General features: G+C 43.7%; 1 protein-coding gene and 1 long non-coding RNA gene across 4 annotated transcripts; one reads left to right on the top strand and one right to left on the bottom strand.

Annotated features, from left to right (window-relative positions):
* Positions 1-117: 117 nt before the first annotated feature.
* LOC145858002 (uncharacterized) lies at positions 118-27,361 on the bottom strand. Of its 2 annotated transcripts, none has more exons than XR_014378718.1 (3): positions 27,047-27,361; positions 23,972-24,103; positions 118-942 (listed from the first exon to the last, which is right to left on the bottom strand). It is a non-coding gene; the product is annotated as an uncharacterized LOC145858002 (long non-coding RNA). The 2 variants fall into 2 exon arrangements; XR_014378719.1 differs by having other exon boundaries at positions 23,979-24,103.
* LOC106568313 (protein kish-A) lies at positions 20,290-25,018 on the top strand. Of its 2 annotated transcripts, XM_014138538.3 has the most exons (5): positions 20,290-20,769; positions 21,325-21,434; positions 22,792-22,926; positions 23,779-23,813; positions 23,998-25,018. In XM_014138538.3, exons 1-5 carry the CDS (start codon positions 20,767-20,769, stop codon positions 24,066-24,068), a joined length of 354 nt encoding a protein of 117 aa, XP_013994013.1. In that variant the 5' UTR covers positions 20,290-20,766; the 3' UTR covers positions 24,069-25,018. The 2 variants fall into 2 exon arrangements, with proteins under 2 accessions (XP_013994013.1, XP_013994023.1); XM_014138548.3 differs by lacking the exon at positions 22,792-22,926.
* Positions 27,362-27,952: the final 591 nt, after the last annotated feature.

Here is a 27,952-nt window from a genome sequence, read left to right as displayed (position 1 = left end):
GAGTGTGTCTGTGGGTGTGTGTGTGGGTGTGTGTGTGGGGGGGGCTATTTTCAATCACAGGTGTAACACCCTCACTAAGTAGACCCATTTGAGGATTACCTAATGATTTACAGTCTGGCAGTACACATATCTGACAAGGAAACATGGAGAGACTTACCGCAGAGAGAGAGAGAGAGAGGTGTTAACTGTTATTTTTTACTGTTTATTTCACTTTTTTATTTCACCATAAACTATTTCACTTGCTTTGGCATGCCAATAAAGCCCTTTGAATTGAATTGAGAGAGAGAGAGAGAGAGAGAGTGCGAGAGAGAGAGAGAGAGAGAGAGAGAGAGAGAGAGAGAGAGAGAGAGAGAGAGAGAGAGAGAGTGCGAGAGGGAGAGAGAGAGAGAGAGAGAGAGAGAGAGAGAGAGAGAGAGAGAGAGAGAGAGAGAGAGAGAGAGAGAGAGAGAGTGCGAGAGAGAGAGAGAGAGAGAGAGAGAGAGAGAGAGAGAGAGAGAGAGAGAGAGAGAGAGAGAGTGCGAGAGGGAGAGAGAGAGAGAGAGAGAGAGAGAGAGAGAGAGAGAGAGAGAGAGAGAGAGAGAGAGAGAGAGAGAGAGAGAGAGAGAGAGTGCGAGAGGGAGAGAGAGAGAGAGAGAGAGAGAGAGAGAGAGAGAGAGAGAGAGAGGAGAGAGAGAGAGAGAGAGAGAGAGAGAGAGAGAGAGAGAGAGAGAGAGAGAGAGAGAGAGAGAGAGAGAGTGCGAGAGGGAGAGTGTGAGTGTGAGTGAGTGAGGCTGTGTGTGTGTGCGTTGTATTAGTATGTCTGTTTCTGCGCTGGCTCTGGGGTTGGTCTCTTAGCAACCGTGTCAGTAGGTTGCAGGTGGCGGAAGTGGCGTTTTCGGCAGGGAACCATGTCTGTGATGTCATTCAGACTGTCGTCCAATGGGCTTCGGCTACGCAATGTCCCTGAGGAGAGAACGAGTCAGTACAGAGGTAAAATATATGAACTTAACCTTTGAGCTACTGAGTCAAATAGAGTCAATACGGAGTCCAATTGTAAGCTTGGGTTCAGACCAATCGTCTACAACAGAATGTTTGACTCTACTATATAAGATGTTAAAAACTTCCACTACATAGCTACATGTGTCTCAGCCTCTTAAACAGACTGTGGACACAAGCAGAATTTGTGTCTGCAGCCACCAACATCTGGGTTGTCCAGAAGGAAGGAGTTGTGTGTTTCTCCATTCCTCGCCTCTCTAACCCCCCCTCCTTCTCTCACAGGTGTCTTCCTTCCTTAAACAGGTCAGCATGTTTGACTGATGGGAGGATAGGGAAACGTGCCCAAAGAGACAAGTGGAGGGAGGAATGGAGGGAGGAGGAGAGCGAGAAATAGACACATGAATGGAGGATAGGAGAAGAGGAAGAGATGACACATCACCATCATCAAAGTGGCTGCTTGCTTATGATTCCATTAAACCAATTACAGGTCATATTCCTGTTTTAGTAGTATTACTAATATACTGTAGTACGTCACATAGACTAGTAGAGTCCTATTCAGTGTGTAACAGCAACATGAGTCTCGAGGTCACTCAGGCTGGTAAAAACACTGTGTTAAGGTACAGTGGGGGAAAAAAGTATTTGATCCCCTGCTGATTTTGTACGTTTGCCCACTTACAAAGAAATGATCAGTCTATAATTTTAGTAGTAGGTTTATAAAAAATTTATAAAATGATTTGCATTTTAATGAGGGAATAAGTATTTGACCCCTCTGCAAAACATGACTTAGTACTTGGTGGCAAAACCCTTGTTGGCAATCACAGAGGTCAGACATTTCTTGTAGTTGGCCACCAGGTTTGCACACATCTCAGGAGGGATTTTGTCCCACTCCTCTTTGCAGATCTTCTCCAAGTCATTAAGGTTTCGAGGCTGACGTTTGGCAACTCGAACCTTCAGCTCCCTCAACAGATTTTTCTATGGGATTAAGGTCTAGAGAATGGTTAGGCCACTCCAGGACCTTAATGTTCTTCTTGAGCCACTCCTTTGTTGCCTTGGCCGTGTGTTTTGGGTCATTGTCATGCTGGAATACCCATCCACGACCCATTTTCAATGCCCTGGCTGAGGGAAGGAGGTTCTCACCCAAGATTTGACGGTACATGGCCCCGTCCATCATCCCTTTGATGCGGTGAAGTTGTCCTGTCCCCTTAGCAGAAAAACACCCCCAAAGCATAATGTTTCCACCTCCATGTTTGACGGTGGAGATGGTGTTCTTGGGGTCATAGGCAGCATTCCTCGTCCTCCATACATGTTGAGTTGATGTCAAAGAGCTCCATTTTGGTCTCATCTGACCACAACACTTTCACCAGTTGTCCTCTGAGTCATTCAGATGTTCATTGGCAAACTTCAGATGGGCCTGTATATGTATTCTTGAGCAGGGGGACCTTGCGGGCGCTGCAGGATTTCAGTCCCTCACGGCGTCGTGTGTTACCAATTGTTTTCTTGGTGACTAGGGTCCCAGCTGCCTTGAGATCATTGACAAGATCCTCCTGTGTAGTTCTGGGCTGATTCCTCACCGTTCTCATGATCATTGCAACTCCACAAGGTGAGATCTTGCATGGAGCCCCAGGCCGAGGGATATTGACAGTTCTTTTGTGTTTCTTCCATTTGCGAATAATCGCACCAAATGTTGTCACCTTCTCACCAAGCTGCTTGGCGATGGTCTTGTAGCCCATTCCAGCCTTGTGTAGGTCTACAATCTTGTCCCTGACATCCTTGGAGAGCTCTTTGGTCTTGACCATGGTGGAGAGTTTGGAGTATGATTGATTGATTGCTTCTGTGGACAGGTGTCTTTTATACAGGTAACAAGCTGTGGCTAGGAGCAGTCCCTTTAAGAGTGTGCTCCTAATCTCAGCTCATTACCTGTATAAAAGACACCTGGGAGCCAGAAACCTTTCTGATTGAGAGGGGGTCAAATACTTATTTCCCTCATTAAATTGCAAATCAATTTATAACATTTCTGGCATGCGTTTTTCTGGATTGTTTTGTTGTTATTCTGTCTCTCACTGTTGAAATAAACCTACCATTAAAATTATAGACTGATCCTTTCTTTGTCAGTGGGCAAACGTACAAAATCAGCAGGGGATCAAATACTTTTTCCCCCCACTGTAAATGACTTCATTCATCACATCAGGCAGGCAGCTGGTAGCCAGGCAGGCAGGTATATATACCATAACAAGCTAACAACTGCAGTGGGTGAGACATTGGGTATATGTGGTCAGTCTGTGACACCTAGGTCATTATAAACCCTGTCACACACAGTTAACAACACATCGCTATACACACAGCCATGCACACATACACACACTGTATTTCTCAAACTCTTAGTGAAAACAACCACTTTTCCCCATCCCCTCTGCCCTTCCTGGCAACACACCAACAAACTGACTCATTGTCGTAGCAACTAAAGCAACACAAGAACATGTGAATAGTCACTGAATTTGTAGTGCTAAAACCCGGAAATGAGTTACCTCTGGTTCGTTCAGCCACTCCTATGGGAAACATTAATGGGGAAAAAATAGGGTTTGGGAATAATCACCAAAAATAAGGTCTGAGGTTAACACAGGCTTAGGATTTCTTATATGTTTGGTTCCATGAGATAATATCAGTCAGCTAACATGACCTTTATGAATAATGAAGCCTTTATGTGCTTGTTTTATTACATATATTTGTCAAAATTCACAAAAAGTGACGTTAGCTGATGAAGATGATCTCATAGAACAAAACATATATGATCTCCTAACCTGTGTTTACCACAGACATTCTTTTCTGCGTTTATCCAAAACCCTACAAAAACACAATTTTTTTTTCCCATAGGCTTTGTCCAACGAACCATGGCAGAGTTAGTGCCTACAAAAAGACTACCACTATCCATTACCTACCTACCAACCAAATACCCATGATATAACTCTAATCCACCACCTCAATCACAGCACACAGCTGGGAGAGACCAAGAGACTTCTAGGGATCATACCTACATTACCTGCCTCACATACAAGAAAAGTAAGTAAACCTTGTCTCAGTCAGAACGGCCAACATAACTGACTATACAACCCTACTACAGCCCTTATCTACCATCTCAACCACAACACACTATACCAGCCAAGTGTACTATACCCACTATACCAGCCTAGTGTACTATACCCACCATACCAGCCTAGTGTACTATACCCACTATACCAGCCTAGTGTACAATACCCACTATACCAGCCTAGTGTACTATACCCACTATACCAGCCAAGTGTACTATACCCACTATACCAGCCTAGTGTACAATACCAACTACAGTGGGGCAAAAAAGTATTTAGTCAGCCACCAATTGTGCAAGTTCTCCCACTTAAAAAGATGAGAGAGGCCTGTAATTTTCATCATAGGTACACTTCAACTATGACAGACAAAATGAGAAGAAAAAAATCCAGAAAATCACATTGTAGGATTTTTTATGAATTTATTTGAAAATTATGGTGGAAAATAAGTATTAGTGCACTATACCCACTTTACCAGCCTAGTGTACTACACCAACTATACCAGCCTAGTGTACAATACCCACTAGACCAGCCTAGTGTACTATACCCACTATACCAGCCTAATTTACTATACCAGCCTAGTACACTATACCAGCCTAGTGTACAATACCGACTATACATGCCTAGCGTACTATACCAGCCTAGTGTGCTATACCAGCCTAGTTTACTAAACCAGCCTAGTGTACTATACCAGCCTAGTTTACTAAACCAGCCTAGTGTACTATACCAGCCTAGTTCACTATACCAGCCTAGTGTACTATAGCCACTATACCAGCCTAGTGTAATATACCCACTATACCAGCCTAGTGTACTATACCCACTATACCAGCCTAGCGTACTATACCAGCCTAGTTTACTAAACCAGCCTAGTGTACTATACCAGCCTAGTTTACTATACCAGCCTAGTGTACTATACCCACTATACCAGCCTAGTGTACAAAACCCACAATACCAGCCTAGTGTACTATATCAGCCAAGTGTACTATATCCACTATACCAGCCTAGTTTACTATAGCAGCCTAGTGTACTATACCCACTTTACCAGCCTAGTGTACTACACCAACTATACCAGCCTAGTTTACTATACCCACAATACCAGCCTAATGTACTATACCAGCCCAGTGTACTATACCCACTAGACCAGCCTAGTGTACTATACCAGCCCAGTGCACTATACTCACTTTACCAGCCTAGTGTACTACACCAACTATACCAGCCTAGTGTACAATACCCACTAGACCAGCCTAGTGTACTATACCCACTATACCAGCCTAATTTACTATACCAGCCTAGCATATTATACCAGCCTAGTGTACAATACCGACTATACATGCCTAGTGTACTATACCAGCCTAGTGTACTATACCAGCCTAGTTTACTAAACCAGCCTAGTTTACTAAACCAGCCTAGTGTACTATACCAGCCTAGTTCACTATACCAGCCTAGTGTACTCTACCCACTTTACCAGTCAAGTGTACTACACCAACTATACAAGCAGAGTGTACAATACCCACTATACCAGCCTAGTGTACTATACCAGCCTAGTTTACTATACCAGCCTAGTGTACTCTACCCACTTTACCAGTCAAGTGTACTACACCAACTATACAAGCAGAGTGTACAATACCCACTATACCAGCCTAGTGTACTATACCAGCCTAGTGTACTATACCAGCGTAGTGTACTATACCAGCCTAGTTTACTAAACCAGCCTAGTGTACTATACCAGCCTAGTTCACTATACCAGCCTAGTGTACTCTACCCACTTTACCAGTCAAGTGTACTACACCAACTATACAAGCAGAGTGTACAATACCCACTATACCAGCCTAGTGTACTATACCAGCCTAGTTTACTATACCAGCCTAGTGTACTCTACCCACTTTACCAGTCAAGTGTACTACACCAACTATACAAGCAGAGTGTACAATACCCACTATACCAGCCTAGTGTACTATACCAGCCTAGTGTACTATACCAGCGTAGTGTACTATACCAGCCTAGTTTACTAAACCAGCCTAGTGTACTATACCAGCCTAGTTCACTATACCAGCCTAGTGTACTATAGCCACTATACCAGCCTCGTGTACTATACTCACTATACCAGCCAAGCGTACTATACCAGCCTTGTGTACTATACCCACTATACCAGCCTAGTGTACAATACCCACTATACCAACCTAGTGTAATATACCCACTAAACCAGCCAAGTCTACAATACCCACGAAACCAGCCCAGTGTACTTCACCCACAATACCAGCCTAGTGTACTATATAAGCATAATGTGCTATATCCACTATACCAGCCTAGTTTACAATACCAGCCTAGTGTACTATACCCACTAGACCAGCCTAGTGTACTATACCCACTATACCAGCCTAGTTTACTACACCAGCATAGTTTACTATACCAGCCTAGTATACTATACCAGCCTAGTGTACAATACCGACTATACCAGCCTAGTGTACTATACCAGTTTAGTTTACTAAACCAGCCTAGTGTACTATACCAGCCTAGTGTACTATACCCACTATACTAGCCTAGTGTACTATACCCACTATTCCAGCCTAGTGTACTATACCCACTATACCAGCCTAGTTTACTATACCAGCCTAGTGTACTATAACCACTATACCAGCCTAGTGTGCTATACGAGTCTAGTTTACTATACCAGCCTAGTTTACTATACCAGCCCAGTGTACTATACCCACTATACCAGCCTAGTGTACGATACCCACTATACCAGCCTAGTTTACTATACCAGCCTAGTGTACTATACCCACTATACCAGCCGAGTGTACTATACCAGCCTAGTTTACTATGCCAGCCTAGTGTACTAAGCCCACTAGACCAGCCTAGTTTACCGTACCAGCCTAGTGTACTATACCCATTATACCAGCCTAGTGTACTATACCCACTATACCAGCCCAGTGTACTATACCCACTATACCAGCCTAGTGTACTATACCCACTATACGAGCCTAGTTTACTATACCCACAATACCAGCCTAATGTACTATACCAGCCCAGTGTACTATACCCACTATACCAGCCTAGTTTACTATACCAGCCTAGTTTACCGTACCAGCCTAGTGTACTATACCCACTATACCAGCCTAGTGTACTATATCCACTATACGAGCCTAGTTTACTATACCCACTATACCAGCCTAGTTTACTATACCAGCCTAGTGTACTATACCCACTATACGAGCCTAGTTTACTATACCCACTATACCAGCCTAGTTTACTATACCAGCCTAGTGTACTATATCCACTATACGAGCCTAGTTTACTATACCCACTATACCAGCCTAGTTTACTATACCAGCCTAGTGTACTATACCCACTATACGAGCCTAGTTTACTATACCCACTATACCAGCCTAGTTTACTATACCAGCCTAGTGTACTATATCCACTATACGAGCCTAGTTTACTATACCCACTATACGAGCCTAGTTTACTATACCAGCCTAGTGTACTATATCCACTATACGAGCCTAGTTTACTATACCCACTATACCAGCCTAGTTTACTATACCAGCCTAGTGTACTATACCCACTATACGAGCCTCGTTTACTATACCCACTATACCAGCCTAGTTTACTATACCAGCCTAGTGTACTATACCCACTATACCAGCCTAGTGTACTATACCCACTATACCAGCCTAGTGTACTATACCCACTATACCAGCCTAGTGTACTATACCCACTATACCAGCCTAGTGTACAATACCCACTATACCAGCCTAGTGTACTATACCCACTATACCAGCCTAGTGTACTATATCCACTATACCAGCCTAGAGTACTATACCAACTATACCAGCCTAGTGTACTATACCCACTATACCAGCCTAGTGTACTATATCCACTATACGAGCCTAGTTTACTATACCCACTATACCAGCCTAGTGTACTATACCCACTATACCAGCCTAGTGTACTATACCCACTAGACCAGCCTAGTTTACTATACCCACTATACCAGCCTAGTTTACTATACCAGCCTAGTGTACTATACCCACTATACCAGCCTAGTGTACTATACCCACTAGACCAGCCTAGTTTACTATACCCACTATACCAGCCTAGTTTACTATACCAGCCTAGTGTACTATACCCACTATACCAGCCTAGTGTACTATACCCATTAGACCAGTTTCCCCTGCTCTCTCTCACTCACACGCATGCACACTTACCTCGCCCCCCAAGCACAAAGCTTTAATATAACCCACAGTAACCTCCCTGACTAACAGTGTAAATCGACTGCAAACACTCTCTCCAGGAGGCAGGTCCCACACGCTCTATGTCATCACTACGAGACCACTACGTAAACACACTGCCAGTGACGAGTTCACTTTTAATAACTTCAAGAACACTTGAAAGTGTGTTTCTTCTTTATATGTGTTTATATTTGTATAACTTGTATAATTCTGTGTGGCTTAGTTGGTAGAGCATGGTGGTGGCAACACCAGGGTTGTGGGTTCAATTCCCACAGGGGACCAGTATGAAAATGTTTGCTCTCACTACTGTAAGTTGGTCTGGATAAGAGCATCAGCTAAATGACAAATGTAAATATTGGGGGAGACTCATTCACACACACTCCATCTCCTAAAGACCTCTAAATGTTTTCCCCTCTATTACTTGAAGATAAGACCAGGCTGTTCTGTATAACAAAGAACTTCCTTTCCTGTTTACAACTACTATGGTGATAATAAATGTGGGTGCTTTTATGACTCTCTCTGTGTGTGTGTGTATACTCTGCCCTGGGTAAGTGCTGTTGACTCTGTGTGTGTGTTTTCCCTACCCTGGGTAGGTGCTGTTGACTCTGTGTTTGTGTTTACCCTACCCTGGGTAGGTGCTGTTGAGGCAGGCTGTGACTGCACAGGGTAGGGGGGTCTTGTAATCAGTTTATATTGAACAGTATGGTTTTGGATAAATCACACCTTCCATACTAGCATGTGCAACCAGATGAACAACATCATGATATCACAACGTGTTACCACATACTATAGATTATGAATATATGACAGGAGACATGTATTCAGAGAGGTGTGGACATTATATGAGCGGTTCCTTATGTTCAGACAAACCCCCGTGGGGTAACATTAGGTTAGGTCATAGATGGGGGATGTGTGTGTACTATGTACCTGGTCTCCTGCAGGTGTGTGATGTTCTCCTATAGACTGTATCTTGGCGTTCTTGTCATTCAACACCAGGAAAAAGCGAGAGTACAGCTCCGACTCTAGTCTCCTTACCACTGATGTACCACTGCAACCCCCGCACCAACTTAACAGAGCCAGAACAGGAGAGCAGGGTTAGAGTTGGTTAGAGTTACAGTGAGTTAGGTGAGGGATGGAAGAAAATGCAGCAACAATGTGACTGGGATATTTATATAATAACCTAAGGGGACATAATGGAATACCCCAGTCCTGACACAGCCACTAGCCACCCCTTCCCTCTGAATACAGGCAGGGTTTGGGTCTGTTGCGTCTGGTGTTGGTTGCCAAGGAACCTAGACAAGGTTTTTTCCCCCATCCGAAACCCAATCCCTCTATTTTCTATTTGAGAATCAGAGAAACTACAGCAGTGAGATGATCAGAAACACATGGACTCACTCTACGTGATGGGAGCTGCCCTCAACAATCACTTGGGAGGGATTCCCTCATCCTTTGTGTGTGTGTGTGTTTGATCTTTTTCTCTGTGTTGAGCTCTGTAGTCTGTGCGTCATTGAGGCCCCCTTTCAGCGCTCTTTTCCAGTCTCAGCAGCCACGTGCACACACACGGCATGCGCACACAGACGGCACGTGCACACATGCACGTGACATCAGCCCCTAAACAATGTGAGGTGCAGTGGCGGCCCCACCCTGTAGAGTTATGGGGATAGGGTAATGACTCCAAGAAAGAAGGGAAGTGAGCTGTGTGTGTGTTCTTACTCTGCATTGATGTGTTGTAGCTCATGTCTGAGACTGTGGTTCAAATCAAATCAAACTTTATTTTCTCACATGCGCCGAATACAACAATTGTAGACTTTGATGTGAAATGCTTATTTACAAGCCCTTAACCAACAGTGCAGTTAAAGAAGAGGAAAATATTTACCAAGTAGACTAAAATAAAAAGTAATAATAAAAAGTAACACAATAAGAACAACAATAACGAGGCTATATACAGGGGTCAATGTAAATTGTCCGGTGGCGATTTTATTAATTGTTCAGCAGTCTTATGGCTTGGGGGTAGAAGTTGTTGAGGAGCCTTTTGGTCCTAGACTTGGCGCTCCGGTACCGCTTGCCGTGTGGTAGCAGAGAAAACAGTCTATAACTTGGATTCTCCTCCTTTAGTGAGTGGTTAAAGTTCTACAGTGGGGTTCCACGTTCTAGACCGTGAGTCAGTAACGCTCTGACCTCCTCCACTGGCTCTTGAATCTCACAAAACAACACAGAACCCAGGAGGGAGAGGGATGGGAGAGACAGGGGCAAGATTGGGGAAGTGAAAGAGTTAATCTGTGCACCTGTAACACACATATACCAGTGCACACACCCACACACTCCCTCCCCTCCCTCTTCCCTCTCCTTCCCCCTCTCTCTGGTATGTTTACAGCAGGGTAATATGTGCCAGTCATGACTTCATCTCCTCTGAGTAACATTAAGTAAATATCAGCAGACTAAACATCAACCTAATAATACTAGACTGAATATTACCTATATTACTAACATTACAATGAATACTAGAGTTCTTCCTGACCACATGACCTGACAAGGGAAACCTCAGGGCCCTAGTTAGGACTTTAACAGGCCTCAGTGAGGCTAGCTGGACCCTAACGAGTTGGACAGTTACTTAATTGGCCGGTAAAGACATGGGCAGTAAAACGATTGGTCAACAATGATTTGGCCCAGAACCCTATTGGCCGGTATCATGATGGATCGCACCAAGTTGGCTACGGAATGTTGACTTGGGCAGAGCTTCCATAAGTTGTCATAGAAACGCTACTGTTTCAGACTCTCTTGATTTCCCTCTCTCTCACTCTCTGTGACTCAGATTCAATTATTAACTACTGGAGAGAATTAGGAGCAATTTAGATAGCCTGACGCTACTACATCACTGTGGTGTCCTACATTAACCTGGATTCCTCCTATATGAGTCACAACCACTGCTGTAACCACTGCTGTAACCAATGCTGCTTCTGTGAGGAATTCACAGTGGTAGTATAGAGGTGGTGAGGTGACTGGTAACCAGATAACAGGATGATAGAAAGTGGAGAGAGGGAGAGGTCAAGTCCAATGTTGTTGTTGTGAACACAGGTTTGTGTCCTGGGTTGATCATACAGGTACTCTCTTTAAACTGGTCCATCTACTGGGGATGAAAACCATTAACCTCCACTGCCATAAACATACATACATTTACACACACATAGCCATGCCACACACACACACACTGTACACACATTTACACACACATAGCCATGCCACACACATACACACAGTCCTGGTGTAAATGAATCCACATGCTGGTTCTGGAGGTGGTTTTCAAAGCAGGTCTCAGAGAGAATGATCAGTCGGTTCAAGGGTTGTTTAGACCTGTGACACTACACACACACACACACACACACACACACACACACACACACACACACACACACACACACACACACACACACACACACACACACACACACACACACACACACAGAGAGACCACACATCCTCACACGCACAAAGCTCTTCTGAACACAAAAGAATGACAGGAGAAAAGACACATGAGAGGAAGACAGGAGGAGAAGACAGGAGAAAAGACACATCAGAGGGACAGGAGGACAAGACAGGAGAAAAGACACATCAGAGGAACAGGAGGAGAAGACAGGAGAAAAGACACATCAGAGGGACAGGAGGAGAAGACAGGAGAAAAGACACATCAGAGGGACAGGAGGAGAAGACAGGAGAAAAGACACATCAGAGGGACAGGAGGAGAAGACAGGAGAAAAGACAAATCAGAGGGACAGGAGGAGAAGACAGGAGAAAAGACACATCAGAGGGACAGGAGGACAAGACAGGAGAAAAGACACATGAGAGGAAGACAGGAGGACAAGACAGGAGAAAAGACACATCAGAGGGACAGGAGGAGAAGACAGGAGAAAAGACACATCAGAGGGACAGGAGGAGAAGACAGGAGAAAAGACACATCAGAGGGACAGGAGGAGAAGACAGGAGAAAAGACACATCAGAGGGACAGGAGGAGAAGACAGGAGAAAAGACACATCAGAGGGACAGGAGGACAAGACAGGAGAAAAGACACATCAGAGGGACAGGAGGAGAAGACAGGAGAAAAGACACAGAGGGACAGGAGGAGAAGACAGGCAAAAAGACACATCAGAGGGACAGGAGGAGAAGACAGGAGAAAAGACAAATCAGAGGGACAGGAGGACAAGACAGGAGAAAAGACACATCAGAGGGACAGGAGGACAAGACAGGCAAAAAGACACATCAGAGGGACAGGAGGACAAGACAGGAGAAAAGACACATCAGAGGGACAGGAGGACAAGACAGGCAAAAAGACACATCAGAGGGACAGGAGGAGAAGACAGGAGAAAAGACACATCAGAGGGACAGGAGGACAAGACAGGCAAAAAGACACATCAGAGGGACAGGAGGAGAAGACAGGAGAAAAGACAAATCAGAGGGACAGGAGGACAAGACAGGAGAAAAGACACATCAGAGGGACAGGAGGAGAAGACAGGAGAAAAGACACAGAGGGACAGGAGGAGAAGACAGGAGAAAAGACACATGAGAGGAAGACAGGAGGAAAAGACAGGAGAAAAGACACATCAGAGGGACAGGAGGAGAAGACAGGAGAAAAGACAAATCAGAGGGACAGGAGGACAAGACAGGAGAAAAGACACATCAGAGGGACAGGAGGAGAAGACAGGAGAAAAGACACAGAGGGACAGGAGGAGAAGACAGGAGAAAAGACACATGAGAGGAAGACAGGAGGACAAGACAGGAGAAAAGACACATCAGAGGGACAGGAGGACAAGACAGGAGAAAAGACACGAGAGGAACAGGAGGAGAAGACAGGAGAAAAGACACATCAGAGGGACAGGAGGAGAAGACAGGAGAAAAGACACGAGAGGAAGACAGGAGGAGAAGACAGGAGAAAAGACACATCAGAGGAACAGGAGGACAAGACAGGAGAAAAGACACATCAGAGGGACAGGAGGAGAAGACAGGAGAAAAGACAAATCAGAGGGACAGGAGGACAAGACAGGAGAAAAGACACATGAGAGGAAGACAGGAGGACAAGACAGGAGAAAAGACACATCAGAGGGACAGGAGGACAAGACAGGAGAAAAGACACATCAGAGGGACAGGAGGAGAAGACAGGAGAAAAGACACAGAGGGACAGGAGGAGAAGACAGGAGAAAAGACACATGAGAGGAAGACAGGAGGACAAGACAGGAGAAAAGACACATCAGAGGGACAGGAGGAGAAGACAGGAGAAAAGACACATCAGAGGGACAGGAGGAGAAGACAGGAGAAAAGACACATCAGAGGGACAGGAGGAGAAGACAGGAGAAAAGACACATCAGAGGGACAGGAGGAGAAGACAGGAGAAAAGACACATCAGAGGGACAGGAGGAGAAGACAGGAGAAAAGACACATCAGAGGGACAGGAGGAGAAGACAGGAGAAAAGACACATCAGAGGGACAGGAGGAGAAGAACAATATTCCATTATTCACATACTATAATAATGCTGGATTTGTATTCTTAAATGCCACATCAAATGTAAAGTTGCACAATATCAGTGATCTGAGGGATCCCAATGACTAGGTTGTAAAAGGCTGCCATATATGACTGTTTCAAATCAAATCAAATTGTATTGGTCACATACACATGGTTAGCAGATGTTAATGCGAGTGTAGCAAAATGCTTGTGATTCTAGTTCCGACCGTGCAGTAACATCTAACATGTAATCTAACAATTTCACAACAACTACCTTATACACACAAGTGTAAATGAATGATTAAGAATATGTACATAAAAATATATGGATGAGCGATGGCCGAACGGCATAGGCAAGATGCAGTAGATGGTATAGAGTATAGTATATACATACGAGATTAGTAATAATGTAAACATTGTGTAAAGTGGCATTGTTTAAGTGACTAGTAATATATTTATTACATCCAATTATTAATTATTAAAGTGGCTAGAGATTGAGTCTCTATGTTGGCAGCAGCCACTCAATGTTAGTGATGGCTGTTTACCAGTCTGATGGCCTTGAGATAGAAGCTGTTTTTCAGTCTCTCGGTCCCAGCTTTGATGCACCTGTACTGACCTCGCCTTCTGGATGATAGCAGGGTGAACAGGCAGTGGCTCGGGTGGTTGTTGTCCTTGATGATCTTTTCTGTCTGTGTGGGTGGACCATTTCAGTTTGCCGTGATGTGTATGCCGAGGAACTTAAAACTTTCCACCTTCTCCACTACTGTCCCGTCAATGTGGATAGGGGGGTGCTCCCTCTGCTGCTTCCTGAAGTCCACGATCATCTCCTTTGTTTTGTTGACGTTGAGTGTGAGGTTATTTTCCTGGTGCCACACTCCGAGGGCCCTCACCTCCTCCCTGTAGGCCGTCTCGTCGTTGTTGGTAATCAGGCCTACCACTGTTGTGTCGTCTGCAAACTTGATGATTGAGTTGGAGGTGTGCATGGCCACGCAGTCATGGGTGAAGGTACAACAGTAGAGGGCTGAGAACGCACCCTTGTGGGGCCCCAGTGTTGAGGATCAGCGGGGTGGAGATGTTGTTTCCTACCCTCACCTCCTGGGAGCGGCCCGTCAGAATGTCCAGGACCCAGTTGCACAGGGCGGGGTCGAGACCCAGCTTAATGACGAGTTTGGAGGGTACTATGGTGTTGAATGCTGAGCTGTGATCGATGAACAGCATTCTTACATAGGTATTCTTCTTGGCCAGATGAGTTAGGGCAGTGTGCAGTGTGATTGGGTCGTCTGTGGACCTATTGGGGCGGTAAGCAAATTGGAGTGGGTCTAGGGTGACAGGTAGGGTGGAGGTGATATGATCCTTGACAAGTCTCTCAAAGCACTTCATGATGACGGAAGTGAGTGCTACAGGGCGTTTATAGTCAAACGCATGTTGCTGTTGTGATGACAAACTGATCACTGCTGGTACGGTAATAGTGATAATCCACTCACAGCTATGTGGGAGCCGTCCTGGGGCTGATGCTCTGGGACAGTCATGTGCAGTTAAAACATGAAGATCACATTCCAATCTTTATATCAAGGCCTACCCAAAAACCACCCAGGGTTCTATTGGGTTCTGCATGGTTCTACAGTATATGGTTCTACATGGGTTTTGCAAGTTTCTTAATTTCCTTACAACTGGTGTCTTTAAAACCTCACTCTCGGCAAAAGTTACACAACAGAGGCACACACACACACACACACACACACACACACACAGTGCTGTTGCAAGGGGTGAATGACCAGACATTAGACATGGGCCCTGTCATAAGCTTCGTCTTCTGATAAGGAGAAATCAGTATCGGACCAATACGCAACGGATTGAGTGCTCATATTTACCTTTAATTTGTAAAGTGAACACGAAAAAAACTATATATATAAAAAAAAAAAAAAAGAACGACAGTTTCGCAGGCTATACACAGCAGTGCAAAAACAACCTCCCACAAAGGGACAGGTGAAAACAGGCTCCCTAAGTATGACTCTCAATCAGAAACAACGATGTACAGCTGTTCCTGATTGAGAGCCACACCAGGCAAACAAAGAAATACACAAAATAGAAACCCTAGAATACAAAACAAGAACATAAACCAAAACCCCAGAACACATAAATCCAACACCCCTCTACATACACACACATCCCGAACCATATAAAACAAATACCCCTCTACCTAAATACATAGCCCAAACCACATGAAACAAACACCCCCTGCCACGTCCTGACCAAACTATAATAACAAATAACCCCTTTATACTGGTCAGGACATGACAGGCCCTTTAATAATAATGAGTCATATCTCTATGATTAATGAATTAATATTTTTTATTAACTGTTGAGCAACATAAAATGTTAGGCGCTTTTTCCTCAGGGATGATACACCACAGTGTATTCTGTGAATGTCCTGGTCCAAAACTCGTTTCTGAAACAGTCAATTCTATTCATTTCCATTTTCTACTGAACACATGCACTAGGATTTCCATTCTATCATTACATTATTACTATGGCAACACAGCACGAAGCAGATGTGTGTGTGTGTGCGTGTGTGTGCATGTGGTCGACCTCAGAGCACACTGACCGTCACTAAGCTGTTAGTTGGCTGTGTGTGTGTGTTTACCTCCATAGTGATAGTACTGTATTCTACTTTACAACGTGATGAGGATAATTTTCCTGTCAAAGCACAGAGTGGGAGGAAGACATGAATATCTTAGGATGACATCACAGAGCCTTATGTTAGCACTCGGAAACAACAACAAACCCTCCTGAATGATCCATCAGCTGTAGTACCAATACAACCCTGGTGTTGATATGACTGCCTGACTGACTTGTGTGTTTTAATATAATGTGAAGCTGCAAGTAGAATTTCCCAAGGTTACGATAATAACATACCGGTATGGCATCACACCACTGGCCTACAGGTATATGACACTCTTAATGCATGGTAACCTCCTAGAGCCTAGTGGTACTTCACCACATTAATGCCTTCCTGGGTTCAATGCCTTCCTGGGTTCAATGCCTTCCTGGTTTCAATGCCTTCCTGGGTTCAATGCCTTCCTGGGTTCAATGCCTTCCTGGTTTCAATGCCTTCCTGGGTTCAATGCCTTCCTGGGTTCAATGCCTTCCTGGGCTCAATGCCTTCCTGGTTTCAATGCCTTCCTGGTTTCAATGCCTTCCTGGGTGCTAGTTAGAGCTCAATAAGTGCTTGTTAGAGGGTCCTGAGAAAAAAATGAGGACATGAGATATGATATAAGATACGACATGAGGTTTTCGGCTACACAGTTTAGTCTCACGTCCATTAACGGCTCTTAAAGATAACATCATATAAAAACATCATAAGTGTTGATTGTCATGATGAGATCACATTAACCTGAAAATGTATTTCACACTGTACACAGATCCGATATCACATGACGAATAGCTATCTTGCTAAAATAAACATTTAAGGAGATGTTTTGCCCAAATTACAAAATTACATTGGTTTCCTTACCTTATAAACAGTCTTGGGACAAGGTTTGACAGCAATCCATGCATTGGTTTTATTTTCCCGGGCACTGTTTCTCTGCTGCCAATGACTGGAACGAACTGCAAAAATCTCTGAAGCTGGAGACTCCTATCTCCCTCACTAGCTTTAAGCACCAGCTGTCAGAGCAGCTCACAGATCACTGCACCTGTACATAGCCCACCTGTAAACAGCCCATCTATCTACCTACTTCATCCACATACTGTATTTATTTATTTATCTTGCTCCTTTGCACCCCAGTATCTCTACTTGCACATTCATCTTCTGCACATCTACCATTCCAGTGTTTAATTGCTATATTGTAATTACTTTACCACCATGGCCTATTTATTGCCTTAACTTACCTCATTTGCACTCACTGTATATAGACTTTTTGTTTTCTTTTGTTCTACTGTATTATTGACTGTATGTTTGTTTATTCCATGTGTAACTCTGTGTTGTTGTATGTGTCGAATTGCTTTGCTTTATCTTGGCCAGGTCGCAGTTGTAAATGAGAACTTGTTCTCAACTAGTCTACCTGGTTAAATAAAGGTGAAATATTTGTATTTTTTTTAAATGTCATAACTTTCCTGGCAGGGAGGTAGCACAGGCTGCGTTAGACAACAGCCAAACAGTAAAACGCTCTGCCTCACCTTGGACAAGCCAGCAAACCACCACCAAACACACTACTTCTCAACACAAATACCTTCTAGCCTACTACTTCCACTGTGCAGTTGTTTTTCATAAACACTTTTTATATAGCATTGCTGTATTTACTCAAAAAACCCTTAGCAGCTGCAGTATCAAAGACTGTACCGAACCCACAGGATGGGTCTGCTAGGGACCTGGATAGGGTTTGGGGGGCTTAAGGGGGTGTGGGGGGGTATCAAGGGGGCTAATTAGAGAGGGGTGTTGAGGGGGGTTGGATCTGTAAACCATCAGGCAGTGACTGGCAGCCCCACTGGGTTTGTCATCACAGCTTTAGAAACTGTAACAGGCCCTTATGTTTCCTTCCTATGGAGCTGAGAGGAGAGAAACTTCTACCCATCTGCTAGTTACCTCAGTTAAACTAATGACTATAGTCACAGTGGCATGCTTTGCCTTCACCACATTCCTTTCACACCTGTTCCTGTCATAGATTAGAGAGGGGTGTTGAGGGGGTTTGGATCTGTAAACCATCAGGCAGTGACTGGCAGCCCCACTGGGTTTGTCATCACAGCTTCAGAAACTGTAACAGGCCCTTATGTTTCCTTCCTAACTACGGAGTAATTAACGGTTCCCCTCAGACTCTCAATAGGCCTATACTCTGTTACACCAAGAAGTTGCACACAGTAGAGCTCAGTGACCGTGATGTAAGTTTAGATGTGCAGCATTGTAAATGAGGACCATGGAGCTTAACCCACCCTGTTGGACAGTCATTCATTAACCCCTTGTAACATCTGTACTATCTCCACCTAGCATCTACACACCAGCCGGCCAGTAATGACAGACAGACTGACAGACAGACACACCCGATCTGTAATAAAACACACAGACACCTTCACAATCACATGCACGCACAACCTCTGAATAATGACAGACAGACTGACAGAAAGAGAGAGCACAGGAACTTCAAAAGAACAGGAGAAATGGAAAATACTAAACACAGGTGCTTCTGTTTCAGCCACAAAACAAACCACAGCTATGTACAACTCTGTAATAGTAGGCTTTAGCTTCTCCTACCCATCTAACAAAGTCACAATTCATGAGTTTGTCCACCACTGAGTGCCACTGCCACAGACTGAAAACTCCACACTCCTCTGTTTTTTTGTCCCTCCTCTTTCCTGCTAACACTGGTCCTGAAACAACCTCTGTTCTCCGAGTTTCCTCAATCACTCTCCTCTTGGTAATTAATAGATTCAGTCACTAAAACAACACCATTAAAGGAGAGAAGGAGAATGTAAATGCACCATCTTGGCTTCAGCTATTATCTTGGCTAACATAGCTATGGATTGTTCTACATCCTACCCTGATTCAGATATACACTCATTGTCTTGGCATGCTTGATTCAATAGCTCTTGAGGTGAGAATATATAAAGCGAACTTTACCTCGGTGCCGAACCAAAACAAATACCTACCGGCTCTCTAAAAAGTCAGGTAAACAATACTTTCCTATGGATATTTTGCCTCAAATTTCAAGCAGCTGAAGGACAAAGCGCACAGACAACCGGTAGAGTAAGTTTAAATATAATTGTATCCAACATTCTGGCTTGTAAGGAACATATACACGATTTTGCAGGCATTCGTTTCAGGCTGTATATACCAATGAATTGTGTATTACAGCCTGATTTATCAGACTAGAGTAGGGTTCGGGTAGACTAGACTAAAGTGAGGACTAGGTTTTGGGACTGGGCCATGGTCAAGGATCAGGGCTGTACAGCAAATCCCCTATGTGGAGGTCGTGAACAGTGTTGAAGGGACAAGAGGCCACAGTTCTGAAGAAGATATGGCGGTGGATGAACCACAAGCAGTTGCAAATGTTATATGTTAATCAAGTGATCTGGATACACTTATTGTGAATAAGGTGGATTTTGTAGACATTTATAGCCACAGTTATTAGCAGTACACGTGTTTAAGACGTCCTAGAAGCTAGACATCATTATATCTGCAGCCGACAAGTTTTCTTAACGGCAGAAGCCCTGCAAGGACTACTGTCACCAAGAAATGTCCTGCCCTCACAGGATCCTTCGGAGCCTGTGTAGGGACCTGATTAAAACAGAAAAGCAGGATGATTTAGTTTAATGAAAATGTCATTATTGATAGTTTGTATGGAATTTTTTCTATGTATTATTATTGTATTTATTATTATTATTATTTAAAAAAATGTACCACCTGTACAGTAGGCGGCAGGAATGCACATATAATTGTTGCGAACGCCATTATACCATACAAGAAGAAGAAGAAGAAGAAGAAGAAGATGATGATGATGATGATGAAGAAGAAGAAGAAGAAGAAGAAGGGATTGGGCCATGTTACAGAGTGCGAGTAGACTGCATGACAGAGATGCACTGACATGAGATTCTCATAGTAACCAGCCTCCTTCATTTGCAATCATAACCGAATGCTAGTTCCATGTTGATTTCTATAACTTGCTATATCTTTGTTTCCATGCATTAGGCTTGTTTGTAAACAAAGGTCAGGCAACGTAGCTAGCACAGCACACGTTTGGCTAAATGCAAAACATGTCGCACGTACCTCAATGTCCGACCTACCTCAAACTGCACCAGCCTACGTTGTTAGATAGTTGGATGTGTCTTGTAATATCTGAGGGTCGACATTTAAACCTACAACCGCTGTAAAATATAGTTTAAATGGCAAAGCGCCGCGGTTTCAGTTCGTCCCTTGTTCCGTACACGTCATCTGTCTGCGACACTACGGAAATTGTGAGGTGGCAGCTAGCTAGTTAGCGGACCTACCTCCGACATGGTGAGTTGTTAAATTAAAGTCTTAAACATCAGCATAGATGTAATAACTTCAATCGCCGCATTAAGATATGTTTTGTGTATTATGTGGAATTTCTTTCACTCTTTAAGCCGTTCTTATTACGAGCCAATGTCCCTAGTTAGGTAGACAGGTGGCTAACTAGTTAGCTAGTCGCAAATTCCTCAGCGAAGCCAGCTAACTTGATTCATCCAGAATTGTAGATTATGTTGCCTTTTACATTTGTTAAGACGAGGTTTCCCTCAAACTGTCAGAAACGTGGCCCACTGAAAGGTCGAGGCTAGCGTTTAGCACAATTGCATAAACCTGGAAAACTGTGACAACCTAAAAAGCCTCCAACTACTAATGTAGTAACAGACCTGAAGTTGCCTGTTTGTATTTAGCTGTGATAGAACTAAACCATTTTATGACTTTACAATAGCAATGTCATTACATTAAAGAATGTATAATTTAGCTACCCTGCTTATGTGGAGTCATAAATGCATCCTAGAAAGATGATAGATGTTGAACCAGCGATAACCGCTCTCATTCCCTCTCTAGTCTGCCATATTTAACTTCCAGAGCCTGCTGACAGTGATCCTATTGCTCATCTGTACCTGTGCCTATCTCAGAGCCATGGCACCCAGTCTCCTGGACAAGAACAAGACCGGGTACTTACTGACAGTATTAGCCTGCTGAGCTAAAGCTCTAGGTCTTACCTCAGAACCCTAGCTGGCCCCTAGCCTGCCAGAGAAGAATACGACGGGGTATGTACTAGAGCTGGGCGATATATGGACCAATCTCCGTATTATGATAAGTTGCCTGAATTGATGCGATAATGATAAATAGAAAGATATGTTTATAACATTAATGTGCACCATTTTTATTTTATTTTTTATGATCCTTTAAACTACTACTAGTTTAACAGTCACCCATATTAGCAAACTTATTTCATTTAAAACATCACATTTTTCTAGTATAGGCTACTTATCGTAATGAACAATATCAGTAAAATGCCTGCGATATGTTATGGTCGGTGTCTGAACTATTGGTTTATTGTCCCAGCTCTAGTATGTACTGACAGTGTTATCCCACTGAGCTAAAGCCCTAGTTGTTAACTACCCATCCACAGCCCTGAGTTAGCCTGCTAGAGCCAATGTCCCAGTATTTTTCTTCTCTATCACACTAAAACACCCATACAGACAGTAATGTTCATCCACTGAGTTAAAGCCTAGAGGCCTATATTTGTTAGCTTCTGAAAGACAACATTCAGGGAAAGCGAATGTTACCCCAACGGCCAACTTTAACCCCAGCAGTAATCCATCTCTGATACACTAACATCATTGCTCAACCCATGATGCCTGTCCAAGTACTCTCACCATTCTGGGAACTCATAACCAAATCTCACTCTAGGTAGCCAGCTAACTACCTCGAGACTATTCTGTCTGTCACTGACTCTTCGCATGTGTAGGTCTCTACTCAGATCCTCTGGCTGTGTTGACTGTATTCCACTTCAACCATGTAATGCTCTGGAGAGGAGAGTAGAGCTTTGTGTTTTTATGTGTTCCTTTAGAGGATAGGAAGTGTTTGCAGCTACTAGCGGTGATAAACAAGATTATATCACTATCATAAACTAGACAAGTGACTAAATCTGAGTGAGTTTTGGTATTTGGGACCACATCATACATACACATCACATTAGTTCAATGTTGTTCTTGGTGGGGGGAACCTAAGTGCTGATAAAATCACAACAGTTCAGTCTTTCTCTCTTTTTCACAACTGTGTTTTTTTCCTCTGAGTGAGGGAGGCTAAGGCAACAAGCTGTGTGCCACATGTTGGGTTAGGGGGAAATTAGGGGATTATTGTGAGCCAGTGATCTGAGCTCTGAAAACACACACTCTCCAAGACAAATCAGAATGACACACTGCCTGGGCATTACAGTGCTGGCGTTAACACACATCTTTTCCACTTTCTAAATGTGTTCTACTAATCTAAATATTGGATATTGTTATTTGTGTTATTTCTAAGGGGACTGGTATCATTCAGCAGTGATATGGTGCTGAGTGTGTTTAGACAAGCAACTGAACCAGCTCTTCTCCTCTTTTGGCTAAATAAAGGGAAGACAAGACGGGGGAAAATAGGAAGAGTGCTGGCTGAACCAATGTGAGTCTGTCTCCAGTAGCGGTTCTGGTGGGCTAAAGCTTTTCTACACAGACAGAGATGAGTGATGGAGAGAGAGGATAGTGTGTTCTGTTGTGGGTTTAAAACTCCAGTGCAGACTGATTCCCAGAGGAGTGCTTACACGCAGTCTACACTCTGACCTCTAACCCCTGACCTTTGTCACAGAGCAGAGGTTGGGTTCAGTCCCAATTCTCTCACATGGTTTCTTGTCTGGTCTTCCTCATACATGTATACATAGGACTGGATTTTATTTTCCCGCTGCACTTCTTTCGCATATCTGTTTTTATCTGAGGTCAAGAAGAAGTTCCCAGTTGTCTTGACAGAACCTAAATAAACTAAACACAGGAAAGGAGAAAAGGAAGGAAGCTGTTTGAGGTGGTTGGGACATGACCTTGGAGACAGTGGGTGGTTAGTCTGGAGATGTTGTCCTACCAACCCATCAGGCCTGTCATGGCCACTTCAGACTCGGTCACATTCTCTCTTTTACTAACAATACTTAACACTGCCTCCCCTCTCCCTCCTCCTCTGAGGGGAAGGAAATGAATTCAACTGTCTGATCCACCCCCTAATCATCCCCATCAAGATATGGACACACATAATTTCCATCTGCCAGTTCAGTTGAGGGCTAGTGGGCTAATTAGTAGCCTCTAGCATCACCTTACTGTACCTCAGTCACCCACCCACTCAGTCAGTCCACATGTGTGTTTACTAAACTCAGGACCCCCTGATGTCAGTTCACTGACTGTCCTCTTCCTTACAGTATATATGGACTGTATCTCTCTCTTGATCTACTCTTTACCTAGCTAATTAAAATGACTTCTTTCTTTTTTTCAGCCTCTTGGGTATCTTCTGGAAATGTGCTAGAATAGGTATGTTGAACCCAGATCTAGAAGACGTGCTGATGGCCATCTATAAGTTGTTGCACTTTTCTAACCCAGTGTTGAAATACTATGGTCCAGAGGTTTTTCTGAACACCACGAAAGCATTCAGTATTTCCCTGTTAGCTTCTGAAGTCTCCAATCATCACCTCTGACCTGTACCATCTGCCCCCAGGCGAGAGGAAGAGTCCGTACGTGGCGGTTTGTTGTGTCGTCATGGCCCTCTCCATCCTCTTCTCCGACTAGCAACCTGCCCTGCCACGCCCTGCACGCTGGGATTCCTAGTGGCGGAATAAAGAAGACTGAGTCATTCAGGAGAAGCAGGAGCAGTATCTCCACTCTCACAGAGGAGGCCTGTATGGGACACCGCTGTGTTTCTCTTCGGTGGGGTGCCGCGGGGGGCACAGTTAATGGACTGTAGTTACACATAGGGACCCACTAGAGAAAAACACAAGCCTCCCTCTTCCATCCCTCCTTCTCCATCACTCCCTCCATCCTTCTCCTGGTGGCCATTTCACAGTTTAGCCTCAATCAGTTGTTAACCAACAGCCTCCTGGATCTCTCTGTAAACACTGCCAGTTGTTGTTGTTGTCCTCTGATATTAACCGTAGGGATTGCCCCATGTTTTTCACTGCACTCTGATTTATAATGAGGTCCATATGGTAGATGGACAGATTTTACAGAGGAGTGTTTTGATGGTTGACTGTTTTTCTGTACATAAAAGACTCCATTGATTAGACTATTGGACAGTTGTGCCTTTCTGTAACCCAGGATTCAGTTTTTTCATTGATCACTGGGGTATGTCACGAAGTGGATACATTTCAGAAACATTAACCCCGTAATCACCTTAAATTCTCATTCAGAAAATAAGTATTTGATTAGTGTTAACTAGCTAACTGATTGATCCTGTTTGGTGAAACGCGACCCTGAAATCGTGAGATCTGATGGTCTGTGCAGCGCGACAGGCCGTGGGGCCGATACGTAAGCTTAGATCAGTGATACTATCAAGAGCAGTGTACGGTTTCCTTTTTCCCTCATCTTGTGTAATTGTTACCATGCACCTGCAAAAAAGATTGCTCGGATGTGCGAGTGCCTTTTGAATTACTGTGCAGCGCGACTGAAATCAATAGGACCTGGAACGTGCCCAGTATGACACCACTACAGCCAAACTGTCATTAAATCTGATGTAAAGACAACTGTTGTCGTCTCCTGAGGGATTCTCTTCCTGTTTGACTTGTTGCCTGTACATACAACAGACAATCTTCTAATACACATTAAGAAACTGGAAAACAGGCCAAATCTCTACTACCTAACGGCTACTCACACACTGGAGCCCGACCCTTATCCAAAGCCTGGTAGCCTAGAATAATGGTTGTATTTGCAGATCTTGAGTATAGTTTTTCCCCCTCGGAAGGCTGGGGTGATTTGTGTTAGGGGGACTGTTCTCGAAGGGATTGGCTTTAGGGGGACTGTCGTGGAGGGATTGGTGTTGGGGGGGTGGGGGGACTGTCCTGAAGGGACTGGTGTGGAGGGGGGGCTGGTGTGGAGGGATTGGCAGTGGTACTGGAGTTTGTTAGGTTGATGTGGGTCAACAAATGAACTCACTCCAGCCAATGTCTGGATCATTTATTTCATTTGGCAGGTCAGACATAGGCATGGTCCAACAGCAGAGACGAACAGCTTGTAATGTCAGTAGGCTAGTAGATGATGCTTCGGAGGGGGGCCAGGTAGTAGTGGTGCGCGGGGCGGCAGGTAGGCTAGTGGTTAGAGAATTGGGCCAGTAACCAAAACGTTGCTAGATCGAATCCTCGAGCTGACAAGGTAAAAATCTGTCGTTCTGCACCTGAACAAGTCAGTTAACCCACTGTTCCTAGGCTGTCATTGTAAATAAGAATTTGTTCTAACTGACCTGCCTAGTTAAATAAAGGTTCAATAAAAAAAGAACCTGCACGACTACGACTATGCAATAACCTGAAAATCTGAGGCCCGCACTCGACTGTAACTCTCTAATTTAGAAAATGCGTGGTAGGCTACAGTCAGACGGCGGAACAATGTTTTTTGAATCTTTTTGTCTGATTTTTAAATGTTTCCGCTTAGAATTTCAGACTTTTTTTGTAGGCTATTTGTTAGTCAACTTAGATACATATAATTCTATACATGCAGCTTCTCTTCTGCCATTGTTTCCCTAGTCTAAATAAAACCTTGCTCACCAGAATGTCATAAATCAATAGAATGAATGTTTCAATCTAGTTGACATTGGTGAAGTAATTTAATCTCTGCTTCTTTTGCAGAGCAAAGATGTTTATGGCTCGTGGAGAAAATGCAATTACAAAAAAAAAAACCTGGAAAGATTTTCTTAGAAAAATGTCCAAATGACAACAGTTTGACTGGTTGTTTGGAAATAGAAAGCTGTGAAAACAACCCAACATGTTTGTGATTAGATTTCAGTTTGGCTTGGATGCATATTTTATGTGGTTGAAATACTATCAGCTTTTATGATGCTGGTAAAGATAGTCTCTGTAGAGGTGCTAGCTGCGCATTTGCATTTCAAGATGCTGAAAGAAAGAAATCCTTTTTCTCCACTCCTGTTCCCTAGCCTACATTTGGTGTATCATTTTACTTCAAGAAATGCTAATTAGTTAATATTAATGTGAGAGGTGTCGTGTCTTTGGCTATGCCGGATTAAGTGATATGACATGCTATTCTATAAAATCCTTTCTCTGTAATTAATATTACCTGATTAAGCTAATCATGTAAATGTAATTAACTAGAAAGTCGGGGCACCACGAAAGAGTGTTTATAGAGCTGTTATCTTCCGAATAAACTCTGAAAGACCTAGTAATATTTTACATTAATAGCAGTCAATATTAATCGTCACCTTATTCAGTCTCATCTGAAAGTTGTAAATTCTTGGTTATCTTCACGAACCCTGGCTAACAAGTTGAATCAGCAATACAAAATTGGGTTTAATTATTTATTTACTAAATACCTAACTAATCACACACAATTACATATACACAGAATGCAAATTATGTCATACAGAAAACGTCCCTGGTGGACGGAGCCTGTATGATGGCTGGTTACACAAAGAGAGGGGGTTGGGCTTGAATGAAAGAGCGGGGAGACTGAGGAACAAAGGGAGAAGCTAAGCTTTCGTAAATACAGTATCTTATGCATTCTAAATTACCGCCCATTTGGAAAAGGAAAATGAAATAAATATTTACTCTGAGCTGCGCTTCGGTAGGTTGGTCGTAGATGCTGGCCGTGTTGGCCAATAGAGATCTTCCTGTTCTCTGAAGAATGTCTCTGGTGGTAAATTAGATACGTTGTAGTATCTTCGTTGTGTGTGAGACTGGATACGTCGTCCGTCCTTTCCTAGCCCACGTTTACAGCTGCTGTTGCTAACTCAACGGCTAGGAGGTCTCACTTTAGTCAATAAGAGTTCAAAGTTCATACCATTCACAACCAAAGCTCACGCTGAGGTTGGCTTAGTTCTGTAGTTGACATGTTAGTCCCTTTTAACGTAGAGGCTGCAGACCTCACGTACCTGGAACACAAGGTTACATTTTCGTCAAGGGCTTATAAAGTGGAGGGGGAGAAGGGTGTGTTTCATAGTTTATAACCCATGTCTCTTCACAGGGGCGGGCCACTGATTGAGCAGGCCTCTAACCTTATGAAAACCCAATTCTCTCATTTGGAAGCTAAAATTACATTTAATCTTCTAACAAACCGTTTCAATATCAAACATTTAAATTGCACAACAATTCCATGTGACTGATAACTAGAATGTGTAGACTTTCCCAGATACAGTTTGTCGTCCTGTCATCAGTCATAATGTCTCAGATGACAACCGAACTGACATCCATACTCATTAACTACCAACGCATATTTCCAACTGGTTCTATTACTGAAATATGGTTCCTTTCCCCCCCACTTGTTTGATGTTCCCAGACTCTCTATGTTTAACAATGGCTATTTGAGAGTCCTTCAGTAGAGTCAGAGAGAGAGGGGAAGGGAGAAAGGTATTTATGGGGGGTCATAAACCTTACCCACAGGCCAACGTCATGACAGAGGTTAGACCTACAGTCAGTGTCCAGATTTGTTTCTACACATGCACACACTGGCAAAGA

The sequence above is a fragment of the Salmo salar genome, chromosome 01 (genome assembly GCF_965601325.2).
Source record: "Salmo salar chromosome 01, fSalSal1, whole genome shotgun sequence".
NCBI classification, from domain to species: Eukaryota; Metazoa; Chordata; class Actinopteri; order Salmoniformes; family Salmonidae; genus Salmo; species Salmo salar.
Note: the sequence above shows the minus strand (reverse complement) of the source record. Positions and strands in the feature narration are given on the sequence as shown.

What these genes read in the sequence shown, in the direction of transcription:
- LOC106568313 (XM_014138538.3), top strand. An exon ending in AGAGTGCTGGCTGAACCAAT is followed by an intron (nt 22,927 to 23,778) that starts GTGAGTCTGTCT and finishes TCTTTTTTTCAG; the next exon opens with CCTCTTGGGTATCTTCTGGA. An exon ending in CTGGAAATGTGCTAGAATAG is followed by an intron (nt 23,814 to 23,997) that starts GTATGTTGAACC and finishes ATCTGCCCCCAG; the next exon opens with GCGAGAGGAAGAGTCCGTAC.